The 20,421-nt window shown below is 42.5% G+C and overlaps 1 protein-coding gene across 1 annotated transcript in view; it reads left to right on the top strand.

The window, feature by feature from the left end:
• The first annotated feature begins 3,888 nt into the window (after nucleotides 1-3,888).
• LOC124163192 (protein couch potato-like) overlaps nucleotides 3,889-20,421 on the top strand; it is a 267,554-nt gene continuing 251,021 nt past the window's right edge. Inside the window, exon 1 of the mRNA XM_046539928.1 lies at nucleotides 3,889-5,621. Within this exon, the coding sequence (XP_046395884.1) occupies nucleotides 5,532-5,621 (90 nt within the window). The 5' untranslated portion in view covers nucleotides 3,889-5,531. The remainder of the gene's footprint in view (nucleotides 5,622-20,421) is intronic.

Raw genomic sequence — 20,421 nt, 5'->3', positions numbered from 1 at the left:
AAACAGTTAATTTTTTTAATGTCTAGATAAGTAAGTTAAAGTTCTCCATGAGAATAAACTAAAATGGTAAAATTCCACACAATTTTATTTATTTAAGTACCGACCCGGTTTCGACACGTAGTGTCATTATTAAAATTCTGTGGAAGTTACCCATTTTAGTTTATTCTCATGGAGATCAAACATTTCGGCAAGATATCGCCAGACACTGTTAATTATGTAAGTTAAAGTTATTAACGTACGCAAAATATGACTTCATGATTCTCAATATTCTTGTTACTACACAGCTTCAAAGTTCGCAAAAATTACTAAATTCTCTCACGCCACAAGAACGCCCTGTGACGTCATAATGCGAGTAACCAGATTCGCTCCATGGCAATAACAAAACAGTAACGACGATAACAAACATCTGCGAAGATACTGGTTCATACCTTGAAGGGTGTGTCAAAAGCAGTTGTGAATAGTTTTAAAGTTTTTACGGTGTGTGTATTGCCCAATGGATTACTTCGACTTCGTAAAGACGCATTATGGAAACATTCGGAAGGTAGATTAATTCATGGTCGCTCATTTCTTCTCCAGTAATAAAGATTTCTCGGCGCGAAGTTGATAAACAGCGAAATTCAAGTGTAACATAAATTAAATAAACAATCTCGTTCGCAAGTAATCTAAAGCTTGGTTTGTATTTCATTTAACTACTGTCATTTACTCATTGCTTTTAATGTTTACTTGGTGCAATATTAGAATATGTGAAGTTAACTTTTTGGAGAAATACAACAGATCATATTTTACGCCGATTTACTTAGCATTCCTAATGGACGAGAGACATGCGGTGTTTCAGCAGTTTTTTAATAAACGTGAGCGCTTGCACTGCTGGGGCTAAGGTGACACCAGAACATGAAGTGAAAACAATAGTCTTATAAATACAGTGGAAATCGCCGTAGATAAGGATGATAAAAAAGTTTGCTATTTGTCAAGACTGTGCTGAATCTTCCAGTATGTATGTATACATTATTTAAACCTGTCAACTATTCAGGATAAATATTTCCCATGACTAATGATGAAATTAACATATAATGCCATGCAAAAAATATATTGTACTGAGAGATGCATGTGTTTTTCTAAAACTGAGACAAATAGTCTACTGCACGACGTAAACGTATTGTTTACTGGACTCTGACGTCACGCATGGCGATGGGTCGTTTGGAGCGCAAGATTACTTTACAATTTTCAAAGAGGAATTTTACGAATAATACGCAGGTAGGTTAAAGAAGAACTGCTTTTACTGTAATTATCATAACTAAGGATATTTTTTTATCGCTTAATCATCCATTTTCAGTGGAATTGAACGTTCGGAAGAGTATTTCCGCATCATCAACATAGATATCTTTTTTATGTGCTATCCAATGCTCGGCAATGGTCGGCTTGGTCGCTCGGCTAAACGCAAGTGTCGCCGATGTTCCTATAGTCGCGTTACAATAGCGATACCAATCTCCCCGATATACTCCTCCCGAAACATTGGAGAAAATGGACGCACTCACCCGGCGGGGAACCCAAGAAACCCTTATTCAGCGTATTCGCCCGGGAGAGCACAAGATCTTCCTCCTTGATAATTGTTTTTGCCTAAAGTTGAGTAATATGTACGTGTAACCCGTGTAGAAAAATAAAACCAGTCGAGAGTTATGAGTCTTCTGAAGAGGAGGCTGTTTTGCTGACGCTCCGTCTACCACACAGCGCACGTATGAGAATCATATCTCGTCCTTTTCCTCATCTTCCTTTTTCCCGATCCCGAAACACATCGCCGATGCATCGAGTACAAGTCTCTCCCACGCCTAAATCCCTCCCCTCCCGTTTCCCCCCCTCTTTCCCCCTTCCACACCTGTCGTATGGCGGCCGTAGTCAGTCAGTCTGCGCGCGGCGGATGAGGGGAGGGGAAAAAAAGGCTCACGGTTTTGGGCGAGCGTCGCTTGGCGGCGCTGGGTCTCTCCCCTCCCCTCCATGCGCAGGTGGATAAGGGCGATGGAGGGGAGGGGCGCCCCTCCCCTCCCCTCCGATCATTCCCTCGCAAGCGGGAGAAAGGAGTGCGCGCGAGTCGATGTGGGAAGTCCGCCGAGAGGCCAACACCAGCTAGCTGTCTGCGTCATTGTTGTTTCGGTTGTTTGTTGTCGTTACCGTTGTTGTACGTCCTCCGGTTGTTGTCCATTGTTGTGTTAGTGCTGTTGCGCGTACGCCGCTCGGTCGGATGCAAGCGTACTCGGCCCGTGGTTCAGTAGTGGGCGCGGGAGAGCCTTAGCGTGTCATCCGCGGAGGCCCCGGGGGTGGGGCGGACGGTGGGATGGGGTGTCGGAGGAGGCGGAGGAGGGGCTGCATTCTCAGGAGACGGCCGAGGTTCGACTCCCGGTGGGAACAGAGCAAGATGATGTGAGGAAGAATCTAGAGGAGGAGACGTCTAACCCATACATATCAATGAGCTACGTCCATCTTTTCGTGTGAATTCCTTAAAAAAGTAATCATCTTCATCAAAAATATTACCCATCGCATCAGATCCATGAATATCTATATTTAATAAGAGAGAAATATATATTTCAGTATAAAAAGTATTAAATATCGATAGTTTTATCTTATTTCTAAACCTATTAGATGAAAGTGATGTCAATCGAGTGATATTTGTATTATTATCGATATATATGTGAGAATGATCTCGAGTTGAAGTGAGGACTTTTCGAATTTGGCACAAATTATCTCTCCCGAGTGTTTCTGCCCTGAAGGAAGTGTGCTATGGTCCAGAGGAAGTGATCGTGGCGAGCCGAAGACCCTTTTAAATCCGTGGGGACACCGCCCTTTCCATTGTGCCGAAAACAACACCGCCATTGCTTTGCGCTCCGTCGATCGTCAACTGGTGCACAAGCGTCGTTTGTTTTAAATACGCAGTAGTACGGGGCGGGGGTGCACAGGGTGCCGGAAGGAGTAGTGGGGGCAGGGGCAGAGCAAACACCTGCCCGGGGCAGGCGCCCAATTAGCAGCAGAGCCCCCGAGGGGCCGGCTGTGTCGTCCTGCGACCCCTTCCGATATAGAAAGGGTGTATTCTCAGCCTCCTTTGTGTTCGTCCACTCGAGAAGAGGGGGGGCCACTTGACCCCCCTCTCACACACGGGGCCACCCCCCGCACAGCTGAGGAGGGGAGGGGGTGTCACGCAAGTGCACGCAACGCGGACTCACGCTGCACTCAACGCGTCACGGACGAACCTGGTGTACGGAGAAAAAAATTTAATGGGGAGAAAGAAATGAACGAAGTAACTCCCTCATTACTTGCTACTTTGAACCTAACCAATACACGCATTGAAGAAGTGTGAAGAGTAGTTGGACTTATAAACCTAGATGATACTCTGTTCGAAAAGACTCAGCAGATTCGTGTGATCATTCGATTTGTTTGATCACACGCACTTCGTTCACCGAAAAAGGTCTGGTGTTGTTTACAAAAAGCGTTATATTTACGCCCGTAAAATAGTTAGGTCACATCGTGTCCTTAATACCCAAAGTAAATAGCTGACCAATCCGAAGCTGAGGGCAAGGGTTTACCAGAGAGAAGATTCGTGATTCCGTGAGGCGCCGGGGTCGCGCAGTTTCTCGGAAGCACGCGGGAGATAATCTGGGAAGGCTGCACGGCCTCTTTGTCGCACTGCCGAGTCATTCGCGCAAAATTCGCCTCGCGTCACTCCTTTGTTTCCACTCCATTCGACGCCCGTGACGTTTCATATCGCCCCCTCCCACCCCTCCCCTATCCCCCCACCCACACTCTCTCCCCCCCCTCCTACGGCGAATAATATCGCCGTTCGGTTACCGCTTTTCCGTTTCCGCCTCCACCCCCTCCTCCTCCTTCCTCTCCCCCCACCCGTCCTCCTCCTAATCGCCCTCCCCCACCCCCTGGTGATTATTTCGCCTCCTCACTCGCCATAAGCCCGCAGTCACTTTACACAAGGCTCGCAACCATCCCACAATTCCTAGCACGCCTCCTTCCCCGTCCCCCCTGACACCACCAACCAGGCCGTGGGCAGCGAACCTTGCCGCAGGGCCGGCTTATAGCAGTGGAGCGTAGGGAGGAGGAGGAGGAGGATAGTCCGCCGGCCGTGACGGGAGGAAGTGTCGTTTGGTGGAGGTGGGGGGGCACAGGAAACGCGTGCGGCCCGTGTACGGGGGGGAGGGGGAGTGCAGACAGGTGCGCCGTCCTGGTGGAGATATCTCCTCTCTCTACGCGCCCCGCGACGCCACAGCCCCGAGTCCACGGTGAGGCGCCGAGGAGTGAACAACAGCACGCCAGTGGACGGAAACAACCAACTCACCGCCGCCTCACGAACACAACCAAGAGCCAGACATCCAGACCGAGAGAGAGATAGAGAGCGCCGGGTTTCTCTCCCCGAGGCGCTGTTTTGTAACAAGTGATTTTGGAAGAAGAAGAAGACCTTTTACTAAGGGATCGAGAGGAGTTGTTGTTGAATGTGATTTTCGTCGAGTGGTGCCGTCGCTTTTTATAATCGCCCAGATCAGCCCGTTTGGTGGATTACGCGTCGTCCATTGCGTGTAGAAAAAGAAAATAATAAAAATAAACAACGCGATCGCCCTGCAAAGCGGAGCACAAGCGATCACGTTGATGCGAGCGGCTCGTGCCAGGCTCTCCCCTGAAGGATAGCGGCGGCGGCGGCGGATATAATATTTCATTCCCGACCGTCCAGGAGATCTGCCAAGAGGGTGTGGAGCAGTGTGTGTTTTGACGTCGACCTGCCACCACAGTTTTCTTGTGCGAGTGGGGTTCAAAGCGCGGTGCCAGACAGCGGCATTTTATATGATTCATTAATTTCCGTCACCCTCGACCTGTTTTCCACGACGTCTGCGATGACGCGGTGTTCCCCCAGAGTGGTAGTGCTCCGCTGAGCGAGGACGGACATCGGCTTGTACGAGCAGCAGAGAACGGAAGAGGAAATATAGAGCAGTCGTTGTTCGCGAGCAGTTTTCGTTCGCGAGCAGTTGTTGTTCGCGAGCAATTGTTGTTATCGCGCGTGTCGGTGGGAGCGGAGCGCGAGTTTTCGCGCAGTCGGGCTTTGACTCTCCCGCGGGATCAGGGGTCGTGGAAGGGAAGGACCGGCATCTAGGTGGACCGGGCTCTGCCCCCGCCGCCGGCCCGGTCTCCGCAAAGGCGTCACCACGACTACCCCGGCGTGCAGGCCTGGGGCCCAGCTCCGGGGTTTTCCCCCAGCGCCGGACCCCTGCCCGGAGGAGGCCCTAGGCGGGCCGCGGAGCAAAAGGCCCCGGAGGACACCGGAGGAGGAGCAGCCGGAACCGGAGGAGCGCTCTCCGTGCAGCAACGGCGGCGTCGTCGTCGTCAACAACAACAACAACAACAGCATAACGACGAGCGTGGATCAGAGCGTGGCGCTCGTCGCCGGAAACACAATTAAGCTGGAGAACCACGAGTCGGGGGCGGGGGCCGGAGGCGGCGGGGGCGGCGGCGGTGGAGGCGGCGGGGGCAGCGGAGGCGGTCTGATGACTCCTGGGGCGCTGGTCGCGATGGAGGCGCCCAATGCGCTCAGCCAGAGCATGGACTCTGTGAACACGGCCGCCGGAGAGGATGAGGTACGAACACTCCTCTCTACATATTTCATTCCACTTTCCTCTTACCTACCTCTGGGCAATTGTGCAGGCCCCTGGCATGCCAGTGGGCGTTCATTCTCTTAAGGTTTTCAAGGGAATGCACTAAAAGATCTTGACTCTCAATCATGTCATTTTGTAGCTTCTCGGACCTGTTACCATAGTCTCTGCAATCCTCACAGGCGTAGCCTTTTGTCCTGCGCAATAGCGCTGGTCTTTGAAATTCCAGTGGGCCTACATTCTCTTAAGGATTACAAGGGAATGAACGAATAAATCTTGACTCTCATCCATGCCATTTTGTAGCTTCTAGGACCTGTTACTCTTACCTCTGCAATCCTCATAGGTGTAGCCCGTCATCAGGTTTTTTTTCAGACATGCAGTCACCCACAACCATGCTTTTATTAACGAGAGACTCACTCAGGATTCGAACCCGCAATGTCAGGGTAAGCTGCCGTGGACCTGCGGCCAGTGGACACAGCACAATATTGTTATTACTCATTATTTTCGCACAGATCTTTGTCCTTTCGATCGCACTCGTACTAATTTCCTAATAGTTTTGAGTAACCCTAATAATTGCATTGGTTAAAATTTGGCATATGTTTTTACTGTAAAACTTGAATATCCTACTTTTATCAACGATTTCCTTATTATAGCTTTGCGTAAAACTTTATAAGAAAACACCGAATACGAGGGCGAATGGCTTCATTGATTTGTTCACTGTTTTTATATCTAATTAAATAATTCCATAATGATCATCGTGTCGTTTTTGTATTTTCTCAACATTTCTGGGGCTGACTTGTATGCTAATAAAATTTATCCAATCATTTTAGCCGTAACTAATGAATATGAAGCATACGGGCTGAAATAATGAGGTATTTTTAGTAAGATTTTATTTTTGGTAGTGGTTTTCCCAAATATATACGCATCGCTTCCTTGGAAGTCTCGATGTTCATGCAAGCGAAAGAAGTATATAGGTTCATAGAGGAAATTATGTGGAAGGCGCGTGAGAAATTTCTTTTCGTGTTGGGTCTTTTTTATACCTTTCCATCAACGTTTCAGTTATCTTCTGGCTGACAGGTTTCACAGTCCTGAAGGTAATAAAAGATTCGATCGCTGAAAAGTTAGGAGGGGTGGTGAGCCTAACCCAGTATAACTATAACGCTTTCCCAGAGTATTAATCGATTAAGTTTTTTTTTAGATTTAAAACCTTCGCGTTTTATGAAACGTGGGGTGTCTCTGTACTAAAAATTTGACTTATTAACTGGATAACTTCGTTCTGGCTTAGCAATAACAGTGTTTGAGGAACAGTTTATCGGGATACATGAAGGAGAGGGATATTCAAGGCTCTGACGAGAATCCACCATCAGTTTCTTTCTCACCATAAGTAATTGTGTCTGCATGATGGCCTACGTTTCACTCGAATACCTTCTGAATACCGTTCGACGTTTCACTCGAATAGCTATTCCCTTCCTCCCTTCAAGGTTAGTTTTCTCTGGAAACGTCATCCGTGATCGACGCGAAGCAAAACCCGCGAAGAATCAATTATTAAATAGGAGGGTGTTTTACATGCTTGTCCTCCAACACCACTTGACCGCCTCCTCCCAAGAGAAATTCTTCCTCCTAACCCACCCTTCATCTACCTGAAGTCGAATTCAGCGCCACAGAAATTAGGAGATCGGAAATCAATATCCCTCGAAGTACAACTTGTTTGCCTGTCTCTTTTTTGTGGTAATTTACTCGACAGCTTCTGGAATCTTTCCAGGATAATAGTTTTTGCAAACTACCAGTGATTCCCAATCTGCAAGCATGCATTTTATTTTTCCTCGAATGGTTTAAAGCCGCCTCCCATTAATCCTTGAACTATGTCATTTCGTCATTCTTCCTATGTTGTATCCTTCTTCTAGTCTGCTCCTAGTTCTTGTCTCTTGTACTTCCTTCGAGGTCTCACTTTCCACATTTTTGTCAGTCACTATGTAGACTCCCTTGTATCATCCTTAAATTCTGTAATGCATATTTAATTCGAATGAATTAACTAACTCGCCCATTCCATGCCTCCTTGTAAAGACTTTAACGTTTAACTGTACGTAGAAGTAAGTGTATAATTTGAAGCATTTGGAGTCGCTCTCTTTGAGGAAAATTAATGTTTCATCCGAGTAAAAAAGATAAGTTTAAAGATTATTTTCGTCTTCAGTAGGTTAGCCTTCGTTAAAATCACTTTCAAGTGCTTGGGGGCGAGATGTATATTGGCAGGTTGAAAATTTTCCGAGTATGAAAATTGAGTTAATGGCGTCAGCCATTTTAAGTGACCACTGTTCTGAAATACTTTAATTCAATCTAGCTTTCAACCTTTTCCTTGTTATGACAACGGCTTTTGCTAGTTAGTCGGTGATTGAGTCAGGTTTGGTTTCCCGTCATAGATTAAAACAGGATGTAGCTTTCATAGAGGGCTATTTTATCGCCAGTGCACGGAATATTTGTAAATATTCTTAAGATGACATCCTGTTCCTAACTAGACATTTTTCCCTGAATTCGAATGCTTTGTTGTTATTGAATTGGTAACGTGAAGCAAAGGAGTGTGTCAACAGTGATAAGCAAATAGTTTCTTTCTTTTTTTATACATTTAGGAATAGGAGGCTTATTTCTGCGTGCATTATGTTTACTTGGTGACTGTGGTGTAAGGTGCAGAATCACGCATCGTGCTTGCGTCGTATTTTCTTAGGAAAGAAAGGTTATGTTTATTTGTTGTGGGTTGCTATATTTTCCTGAGTATGACGTTGCTATGGAAGCTAAAATTTAAAGGGGTTTCACTGAAAGTTTTCTATTAATCACCCTGAGGTTAACTTCTACACAGCCGTTCTCACCTTTAATTACTTCCGGTTACAGATGTTAAAGCCTGGATAAGTTGAAGTTTAAAAATGTTTTTGGTAATCCTATTAATTTAACTTTCCTTCTTGAAACAACTCATTTCAGCTCTGTAAATCAATGGAATTCATTCATTTTTAGTCGATTTTCACTCCGATAGATTTAGATTTTATATTGATCAGTGAATGTATCAGTTATTGCAGACTTCAACCGCTTATACACGCCTTACGTGGTTGAAAGACCAAAAAATGTGGGATTAGGGTCCGTGACCTGTTTTTCCCTTTTCATACGGGTCCCACACTATTGACGCGTACTCTAAAATCGGCCGGATTAGTGTCTTATACGCCTTCTCCTTTGTAGTTCAATCACTTTCCTTTAGATTCCTCATCACCCAATGTAACATTTTGAACGCCTTTTTTGTTAATTGTTCGACATTTGCCTCCCACCCTAAATCTTTCATTAAATACACCCCTAAATATTTACATCGGTCGCTTTTTGGAATAACCGTTCCTGAATATAAATATTCTCTCCTAGTTCCATTTAGTTTCCTACTAAAAGTTATAAATTTACACTTTTTTACTTTTATGTCCATTCCATTTTTTGACACCCAAACTGTCATTTTATTTACGTCATTTTGAAGCACTTCTCGATCGCTTTCCCTTTCTATTCTCCTGTAAATAATGCAGTCATCTGCTAAAAGCCTAATATGGGAGTTAATGCTATTTGGGAGGCCATTTATTTAAATTAAGAATAAAAGCGGTCTAGGGACGCTACCTTGTGGGACACCCGACGTTACTTGTGCTTCTTCGGAGCACATTTCCCCCACTTTAACCTTTTGCGTTCGACCTTAACAATTTCGACAAAAAAATAAAGTCTACTGTCTGTTTGAGGTGGTAATTTTCTCATTTTTTCTAAAAGCCGATTGTGCTCTACTTTGTCGAATGCTTTTGACAGGTCGACAATTATTGCATCCACTTCTATCCCTTCATCCATAGAGTCTGCAATTTCTTGGCAAAAACCCAGTAGTTGCGTTTCACAGGAGTGCCCCTTTCTATACCCATGTTGAAAATTGAACAACCAGTCTGTGCTCTCCCATAGTTCCCAAAGATAATCAGCAATTATCTTTTCTATTAATTATATTAAGGTTTAAGATTATTAGGTTTAAGATTATCTATTAATTATATTATGATTATTAGGTATTAAGGTTTGCACATGGGGTCCATCGCTGAAAGACTTAATCCGTGAACGTAATGCATAGGAAATCTGCATGATTCATCATAAAAGTGCTTTAAGGGGACAGTAAGCTTGACACAGCTTTTTCAAAAAATTAGGCCGCGGAAACGACAAATTATGAGAAATATTTTGCCGAACGGATAGGCATTGGATTCAATTTTTCCCCGACCTGTAAGGGGCTAGATATAATACCGGGTGGGACTCAATGCCCGCATCTCCAATTACGACTGCGTCACTGTTAACAGGCTGTTGTGTCAGCAGTATCGTAACCAAACCCCTATCGAAGCGGATCATATAGATGTAGATGAAGACGCGATCACAAATTTATTTCACGGCAGAGGATTCTTCCCTTGTCCTCTCGATGTGACCGCACATTTAAATTGGTTCATAGAAGTCGCGTAACTGCCGGGCGCAGCGATCCTAATTTCATGGGGAAATAAACCTTGATTAGGTCTGCTAACCGAGCACGTGTTTCTCAATGGGAAGGAGGCTTGAACGTTGACAGGTGCAGGAAAGTGGAAGCATTCGAAATGTGGTGCCACCGAAGAATGGCGAAAATAAAGTTGATTGACCGAGTAAGTAATTAGGAAGTGCTAAGGAGAGTGAGAGAGAAGAGAAGTCTTCTGAAAATCTTAAGGAGAACTTAGTTGGCCACATAATGAAGCATGGTGGCCTGATGAAAACAATCGTAGAGGGACATCGTGGAAGGGAGGAAGGAAAAGGGATGGCTCCGAATGACTTACAAAGGAAAATGAATGATAAAGGATGTAAAAGAGAAGAAATACGTCGCTATGAAAAGGCTAGCGGATAGGAGAGAAGAATGGAGAGCTGCGTTAAATCTATCTTAGCATTTTGACTATTGATGATGAATTGAAATTTGTTGTCGTGATGTTGTGATCTATCAAATTCAAAGCTTTAATCAACTAGTCTTCATGAGTTCAGATAGTTACTCAGCTGGAAAATTCTGGGGAAAAGCTGGATCGCTCAGCTTTCATCGCCGCGCCGTGGACAATTTTGGAAACTGATTAAGAAGTAAGTACGAAAAGGCACGAAAAGGCACGAAAATCAAGCTCCGAGGAGACGGACTTGCACTTCCTTTACGCAGTGGTCCCATTGACGCAGATTATAAAAGGCTCGCGGGCCGCGGGAGGAATGACTCTGGGGCGTCTGATAGCGGTCGTCGCGCTCTCTTGCCGCCGCCGCCGCCGGCGGGCCGCACTCAGTCGCGCTTCGCCGCGCCTCTGACCCCCGCCGTGATTCGCTCCGCGCTTCCATGGAAACGGGAGCTTCTTTTAAAGAGCTCACCGAGGATAGGAAAGTGCTCTGCATGGAAACTACCACGAGTATTGGAACGGAGAGCTCTTCTAGATGTGTTCACTCACTCATCGGGCGTTTAAGTGTGTTTACTGAAGTCGCCGCTCGCGTTTGCTCACGGACGAAACGATCCAAATTTCAAGAGGGAATAAATAAGCTATGAATAAACCGTAAACCGAAATTCATGTTCGTCATGGCACGATTTAGCAAAGTCTTTTCAATGCTATTCAAATCGATTGTGAACACTATTAAGTAAATATTGGTAATAAATGGACCTCTCAGGAAATCGATTAAAAATACGCCTCAAGAGGCAAAAATAGTCGAGATTCAACGGAGCGGTCTGGTACATCCTACATTTTCCCCCCTTGGAATCTACATTTTTATCTTGCTGATTATTTTTGGCAATATACCTAGATGCAACTAATTTGTCATTGATATAAATTCAGGGATAAGTGAAAAATTTGGAGTATAATTCAGAGAAAACTAAAGGATATTGAAAATAGACTGTTTGTGTGAACCTTGTATTGGTGGCGTCCTGTCGTAGGGCTCGGATGCGAATCCCTATAAGAGAATATAAACGGTATGAGGGTATGGTACTATGAAATTGGTTTTTTTCAACTTTTAATTTCTTCTGAAATTATTTCTTTTCTAACTCAATGTTGTAGCTAAAACATCGTTTTAATTTCCCTCTGTATGTACAAGAGGGAACTTCGGCCTGGGAGCCATTAGGAAATATTCAAATGTCGCGTGGTTCAACCGTCTGCGATGATGGTATCAGTTTTATATAATGGAACCTTTGCTTGCGATGCGCACTCCACAGACATTATATTGAATGAATGTACTTTCTAAAAGCAAAGTAAATCTTATTTTATCGAAGAGCACCAAACATGAAGCCGTGAATTCCGAAGAGGCATAAGTCTACTTGGCGAGCATTGGAGATGAATAGCTCCCCATGTTGCTTCGAATTTTTCTTCAAATGGTTACTTAACAGTGTAACACATTAGTTCCCCGGGAATATTTGAGATGATATCTGAATGGACTCGCACTGTTTTTACATGCACGGCTTCATTAGTCCTTCCGAAGTAGTACCTACTCTACATATTGATGTTAAAAAATTCTTTTTTTTCGCTTTAAGGGAGAAACTCAATTCTAAAATCAGAAATTTCTTATGAAGTGCAATCATGGGGGTTTTCTAACTATCGATATTAAAGCTGCATTGTTAGATATCTTTTGGTACTTCGATATCGTGATTACTCGTTGAAATATCATCCGAAGAAGTGATGAAACGACGCAGCGAAAACTCCAAAATTCGTAAAGGTCTTATGTTGCGTTTTCTGGTGTTCATTTTATTTGCGTAGAAATTATAAAGGCCACAAATAGTAAATAAATATTGTTGTGACAAAACTTATAAAAAGTAATGACTATAGAATCGCGGTGAAAATTAAACGACGGAATCTCACCGCACCAACTTTCCTCGTGAACTTATACAAGAACGAAAGTCAGCATGCGTAATTTCGGTGAAAATGGCGCCATAGTCGATTTATACTATCGGTGAAAGAGCCAATTAAAAGACAAAGGGCAATGCGAAATAGTCTTTAATAATGTAGTTCAACTTTTCTTCTTAAGAGAATGTATCAATCCTGCCACCAGTGGTATGGGCCTAATTTTTCTGTTTTTATTGGTGATGAAGGTAAATAAACAGAGATGACACCCTCGTCAATATTTCCCTGCGCCTCAAACTTTAAAATTATACCACAGTGATTTTTCAGATATAAAAGTTTGTTATTTGGCATAGAGACAAATTATTCAAGGACCTACTCTATATACTTATAATGAAAATTTTAAAATACTTGCTAATTTCCAAACGAGCAATACGTCATGACCATTTAAACCGCTTTATCATATACGTTTCATGTGAATTTGATGGTTTATATTCGAAAAATAGTTTGTAAAAGATGAAATATAGCAGGCATGTCTGATTTGTATCACATTTTCTCGGTGAATCATTTTGAAGCACCTACAAAGCACTTGGTGACCGCGGGTGTCATGGGATTGCCATTGGGTCAAGTGGACATTCAGTATCTCGCCATGAGATAGATAGGTGAGCTCTGCTCTGCTCCTCGCGGGCAGTTGAGGATAGCATACGTGTGAGTGAATGCCATTGATTTGCGACTCTTCTCTTTCGAGTGACCCTCACCGATGAAACGACTCTCATTTTAACGGCAATTTCCACCTCCCATTTAAAGACCTATTAATATTCTGTTCTGCACGACGAGGTTGAGCGTCTATCCCCAGCAGCCATGGATTCATAAGTACCTACGTCTTGCAGTGAATGATTTTTGAGAATTTTCCACGCTGTTGTATTCGATAAAAAACCTGTTATTTTCCGGCTTTTCTTCATTCTGTAATCGGTTCTTTAGTGCATTTAATCTTTTTCTTAGTCTGGTTCATTATTGTTAATGTTTACTTCATTATGATGTTTATGTTCATTATCATGTTAATACGTAGAACTCTCCGCATGATTTTAGAACACTTGTCAGTCGCGGATATTCTATCCTTCCCTTTGAAACGTTCATTCAACCTTTGATGGAGCAGGTGTTCCATCACCTGCTCCGTGTGTCGTTCAAGGTGTGCCATAGGGGTCATGTTCATTCAAACAGATATTGGTGACAGTGTTTGACAAAGGGCAATGCATTCGATTCTCGGACAGTGAGCACCGCCTCCGTCTCAGCTTGTGCTCCGACTTGAGACATTGTTCACTAAACCCAATCTGCCATCTGGTGATGTTACTGGTTGGCATACCTGACCGGCAACCGGGAGATCTGGGTTCGAATAACGGCTGAGCCAAACTATATTTTAGTGGTGAATTTTATCCTTGGTTTATATAAATTAGTGAACTACTTACGTATTTGAAGTGGAGGCCCGCTGGGAAATTTTCGATCGGTGGGCGTTGTTAACCGGAGCGCAAATGTTATTAGAAGGTTCTGGGTGGTCCTTTTCCGATGTTTGGCGCAGGTTTATGAGGTGCAGCGTAGGTTTATATATCAATCCCAACGATTCAGAATTTCAACAACGGGAATCCTAAGAATTTCCAAGATTTTTATTTGAGTTGTGGGGTACGTTTACTGCTGAAATGTAGGGGACAAATCATGTTGAATGGAATAGTAATTAATAGTACGGGTACATGTAATTAGCCTTGGAAGAGGCAATTAGAACCTATTACCGATGTCACTCAGGAATAGTTGTTGCAGTACTTTACCACTAAAAATTAAGCATTTATCTTAACTAATAGGGACTAATTTGTGATTGGGTGAAATATTAAGTGCTGTTTCAATTACGTATTATCACATTTTCTCATAGCGTTGTTTCCTTATTGAAAGTAGTTCCAATTTTGGGGATAGCAATGGACTGGATTTTAAATGGTAACTTTAAATTAAAAAATTAAATGGTCCAAATGCAATGATGTAGTGAGTAAATTCTTTGGTGGAAAATTATTAGCCACGACTTGGATTCTAGCCATTAGTAATAATACCTGGAGCCGAGTGCTTAATCCCTGTTCACTTAAGATATCCGTATTTGCCGCAGCAAATCAGGAGCTTTGAATTTTGTATTCAGAAATGCGTTATTTCGGTGCAAGAAATGCAAAAATGGAGATTCCGTAGAGAAAAAATTTTGAACAGTCTCTAATTGTTTCATAGAAATGTTGTCTCGCTTCTTTGTGGGTTTTCAGTCCAATGAGTTGTTTTTCGTTGTCTGAAACGCCTATTTTCTATTCTCTTTCCCTTTTCGTTGTTGATAGTGACTCAGTCCAAATGTTCCACAAGAAGGATGTATCATCCCTTGAGACTGGTCCTGTAATTTTTTTGTTGTTTTTTCCACGACAAATTACTTGATAAAACCAGCGTTATCATTGAATGAGTAATGCAAAACTTCGTGGAATATGGTTATCAATTCCAATGAGAGCAAAACTTTGTTATTCCTCGTAAAGTTTATCTACTATCGGCTTCGACTTGCGAGGACTTTCCCTTAAGCATAACCTTAAGAGTCAAAATTGGTCGAAAATAAATGTTTCGTGGAACAATAAATTTTTCGATCTCATTCATTTGAAATTCCATGGTTATCTTGAAAATTTCTAAGCACTAATACTTGAACTTTTTCAGCAATTAAATTTTCCCTCTGTTACTGAAAACTTTCATCTGAAAAAATACTGACGTATTAAGTATTTCCAATTTTATGATGCAAGTGGATGTTGGCAAGGATGTGCCTACTTCTTACCATTGACAATTACAATAGATAAAATATGTTGGTAACGAATAATTCTTCAAGTAAGAAGGCCAACCGAGATGATTCACTTTAACTCTCATTACTATATTTCTCCTTTTATCACACTTCAGCCTGTCATTTCATATAATATGTTATTCATCAGGTTCCCTTACTGCCGAGTGCGCCCGGCAAGTTATTAACCTCTCTTTCTTATTCCTCGCATTGTATCATTGAACTCCCCACCAACTATCAAACTTCTTCATTCATTATTTATTACTTCAACGGTTGACTTAATTGGTTACATACGTGGCGCAAATTCATCGTATTGTAGTTCAACCATCGGATATAACATATAATTTTTCTCCGCCAAAGTTACGCTGTTTATCATCTGAACAAAGGCGTCTTCAGTTTTTAGTAAGTAATTTGACTTTATTAATTACCTCAATATTTGATCCAACGTCATTTTCATCGTAACGGAGGACTTGTTGTTGGTCAAACACTCAAGCACGGAGTTACTTCATCAAGATAAGCTACGGCATGCTTGCAATTTAAAATTTTCTCCGCCAAAAAATCGAGTTAAACTGAAGAATTCGATCAAATAACCGTGCCACCAAACACTTGCCCTCACCATGAGTACAAACATGACTTATTAAGCAAATTTTATATAAATTAAATTATAATTTCGCATTAAATATGTTAGTAGTCGTTTATAAGGTTAGAGTTATGTTACTTAGTTCCACTTTTTTTCCGAGAATTAAAACTGATTATTAAAAAGTGTCTGTTTCGGAGGATTTCCCAAAGCAACATACGACATGATTCACTCGTCCAATCATTTTAGTATCGAGACTTTTTTTGAAACAAAGTCATTCTTCAGTCAAGGCATTTTTCTCTCCAAACATATATCTCTGCCTTTTAGTCCATGTATACATATAACCGAAGAATATAATTCAAATGTAAAGGTAGTCCTCAGCGGAGAACTGGGTGCAATGTATGTGAATGATGCTTGTCTTGGGAGTTGGTTACTCGTCGAATCTGCGTATCGAGAGAATAATGAGTCCGCGAGTGCCTTCCGCCTTTTGCCTTCCACTTTATTCATTGGCCTCTACCGCTGAAGAGGGAGAGAGATAGGCAAGAGGAAAAGCATCACTTCTCTCTCTTTCTCTCTCTCAGACAGACTCGAATGCTTATAAACTTGAATGCACTCCAAAATCCCTCGAATGTCTGCCCCGATGACACCTCTCAAGTTTTTCGATTCGTTTAAAGAATCTCCTCCCCCTCCCATTTGCTGGCGCGTGCATGGCGGACCGCCAGACCCAACCCCTCCCCTTACGCTTGCGTCTGCCTCCGTCGCCCCTCCCCCCCAACCCACCCCCCGACGCGAAAGATTTTGGCGTCACCCCACTACAGCTCCCTCCTCCCACCGTGCGAGGGATATCGCATCAACAAAGGCCCTTGTGCCCACCGCCCCCTTCACAATATATATATGTGTGTATGCATCCACTAAGGTAGCTTAAAGATACCTACCACCCAGCCACCACGGAGAGTGTCACCCGACCTAGATAAACAGTTTAAAACTCGACTCGCACCGCGAAAAATATTCTCAGACTGAGATTCAAGGGAAATTAAGGGTATTTCACAGAAATGTTGGAGTCCATGTTCGTACCTACTATCCCGCAAGTCGCCCTAATAGGCATGTGGAGGCGGGTGTCAACGCCAGCCGTTAGCATAAAAAAATAAGAAAATAAAGGAAGGGAGATGCGCGCACTAAGTTCCACCTAGCATTTTTTAAAGTCCTTTATTGTTCGGGGTGAAAGAGAATTCCTATACTTATCCTATTAGGCAAATGCTCCTCTTAAATTATCGTTTCTATCGGACCAAGAAATATGCAGTGTGGCTCCAAGATGATGGATCCGTGTCACTCTGAAAGAGGGTATACATCACGAAGAATTCACGCCAGAGCCCTTCGTGTTTATGGCTTCTTCCAGGTTAATTTGTTGGACAAGTGAAATTTAGTGGCTGATTTACTTCAAGTGAATTTTGATGACGAAAATATGACCGTCGATCAACTTGGCAAATCACATCCTCGTAACCAATTTTAATGTTAAAAAGATAAAAAGTTAAAAAGATTTGTGTTTAATGTTTTAAGATCATTAGCATATTTTATTCCGGGGATGCATCGTTTGGTTTGTAATAAAAGCTCATTCCTATACGATACAAAATATGATCATGCGATGACCATGTAAATTATTACTTTGAGTCGATAAGGGTGGTGGCCATTTAAAATATCTTAGGTTTCCAATGTATATTAACGTGCTCGTTCTAGATTTCAGTCCCATGCGATAAAATAGGGATCATGGGTATCAGGATACGTGCATTTGGTTCCCTCTCGCCCTAAAGAATACTTGAACAATTTACTAATGAAGAGAATTAAATGTTAAATTGATAGGCGTCTTTTCATTTGCCCGCGTTTCGGTTACACGATAGCAATAAAGCTTAGGATACTTATGATATGATTCTGGAGAATCCTTCGTTGTAATATTGATGATCCTAACCTTCACTTCCGCTGGGGTGTTTGAATTCCATTGTGGGACTTGTACAGGGGCGTTTTCTGTTGCAGAAAGTATTTTCCGTTCCGCAATGGTGTACACGCATGAATCATCTGCGCCCAATGTAATTCATTGCACCCGGCGCGGGCGGTTAAAGAGCGATCGAGCGCGGCGCGGCGCAGGACATGCCGCCGCACCCGGGTGCCGCTCGCGAGTGTGTGGATGGCTGCGCGTCGGCGGCGCGGCTGAAAATGGCGATGGGGAGCGCGCAAAGATATGAATTCCAGTCGCGTGCGCGGCGAGCGTTGCGTCATTCCTACTTGCCGACGCCGTGCCGTTAGGAAAGGAGTTTGATCGATGTGCCAGCGATATTTTGGCCTTGAATATCCAATCTCGATTGCATTGTGTGACCGCTTTCGAAAAAGGAAAAGTGTTCTGTGACGAATGAAACTAATGTGCGGGTGAACTTCGATAACTATGACTTCCGTGTGCCGATCTCAAGCGAAACTGAAGTTGCTGCCAAGCAAATTGAAACAATTGAAACATGTCGGCGATAAAACTAAGTTTTCTTGGATATCACATATGTACTTGTACCACTTATTTTTTACAGAGCGCAACCCGGGTTTCAATGAATTATCATCATATTCAGGCGCAAATTAATGTGAAGATAAATTTTCTGAAACCAGGGTCGCGCTCTGTAAAAAATAAGTGGTATAAGTAATTGTGTGATATCCAAGAAAACTTATAATGTAATACCACAAAGTTAATCAAGAGTTAGTGAATTTTGATAAAACTGTAGTAATTTTCCCTCTAATGTACACATTTTTTAATTTGGATGTAAACTGTAATGAACAAATTGCAGGCTTTAAGTCAGGTCAACATTTGCTGAGCTTGGCGTACCCTGACGTAATAATTTTCATACCTATGAGTAAAATATTAAACCAATGCCTCAAGAACACCTCAACCACTCTATTACCTATGTATTCGATTCAAGATTAATTAAGATAATTGATGTGCCTGTAGATAAGATGACTGAATTCTTGAGTAAAATGAGAATGATAATCAGGCAAATTTCAATAGTATTCCTATACTAATATCATTAGTATTATTACAGTAGACTTCATCACTCCGAGCCAACGCTCAATTCAAGTTGATGCGAACTGAATCGAAACCGGTCGCCAACGAAACTTAAGTCTTTATCTTTGAATGGCACCCATTTTTTTTCAGGAAAAGTTTCAAAGATGTTGGTTGCATGTACTGCATGTTTGGTTGCTTGCGTGAATGTAATTCACCCCCGATAGTAATCAGTTGATCGGATATGTTTGCCAAGAATGCACTCAGGTTGTCAGTCCATAAACTTTATTTGACAGTCATTCACATTCGACACAATACAATCAAAAGTAAAATTTTCCTTAAAGGGTCATTTCATTATTGTAACCTTCGAATTCAAAGTCAAGAGTCATCACATGATTCGTTAGTGCGTACTTGGAAGTGATTTTAGGCCTATTGGTATTGTATACAGACAATTATGGTGTATTTAGGAAAATTGCAGGTCATATTAGAAATACCTTAGTTACCTAACCTACCAATTTGTGATAGTTTGGTGTAAATATATGATTAGAGATATTCAATCAGTCTTAATACACAAGCCCGCTCCGTTGTCGCCAGAAATATTATCGTCTGAGACCGATCACTACTTTACCCGAAAGCTGATTTTGTATGAGTGCATATAAAGTTAATAGATGTAGTGCTTTGAAATACGTCTGTCGCGGAATAGCGACAGAGGACGGTTTCTTTCTCCGACAGTAGCTTATTGTTATGTAGTTCCTCCATCCTTCCGTTGTTATGTAAACCCATCCTGAGATTCTCATGCTGGTAGCGTACCTGATCAGTAATCGGGAGATCCGGGTTCGAGATCCGGCATATGTTTGCCTAATATTTTTTCATAGTGAATTTATTCCCTGGCGTGTATAACTTCGCACCCGTGCGCGTGACTGCTAAGTTATTTGTTTCATGCAGTGCTTTGGAATATCTATATGGATGGATTTAATATGAACCTTAAAACTAGCATGCTCGACCAATGCTTAAACCCTTTTATGCACGAGTTGGTCATTTTGACCCAATATGATCAGGTTTGCATATTTTACTCAAAACACTTCATTCCTTTCCAGTTTATTTATTAAAATTGTTTATAAAGCGTTTGGGAGGGTAGTAGAAAATGGAAGTAGACGTAAAATATAAAAATTGTACTTGTTGAACAATTTCTATGGTGAAATGGGAACTTGCTTCCACAAATTTGTGAATACCTTTCACTTTTCCTCTGATGGGTTTGGGAGGTACAATGGATTTCTACGGTATCAGCTTTAAAAAATTACAATAACATTTTGACAAAAATCAGTATAAATAACACCGTTACATTGAATACAATGGAAAAGTAGAAAGGCTTCAAGTGGATTTCATAGTCTGGGTCAAAATGAGTCATCCGGGCATGGCAGGTATAAGTGATGAGAAAAAATAGAATAAATAATCATATCAGGTCTAACTTTTGCACAGTGATAAACCAAACT

Source organism: Ischnura elegans, chromosome 8, assembly GCF_921293095.1.
Source record: "Ischnura elegans chromosome 8, ioIscEleg1.1, whole genome shotgun sequence".
NCBI classification, from domain to species: Eukaryota; Metazoa; Arthropoda; class Insecta; order Odonata; family Coenagrionidae; genus Ischnura; species Ischnura elegans.
Note: the sequence above shows the minus strand (reverse complement) of the source record. Positions and strands in the feature narration are given on the sequence as shown.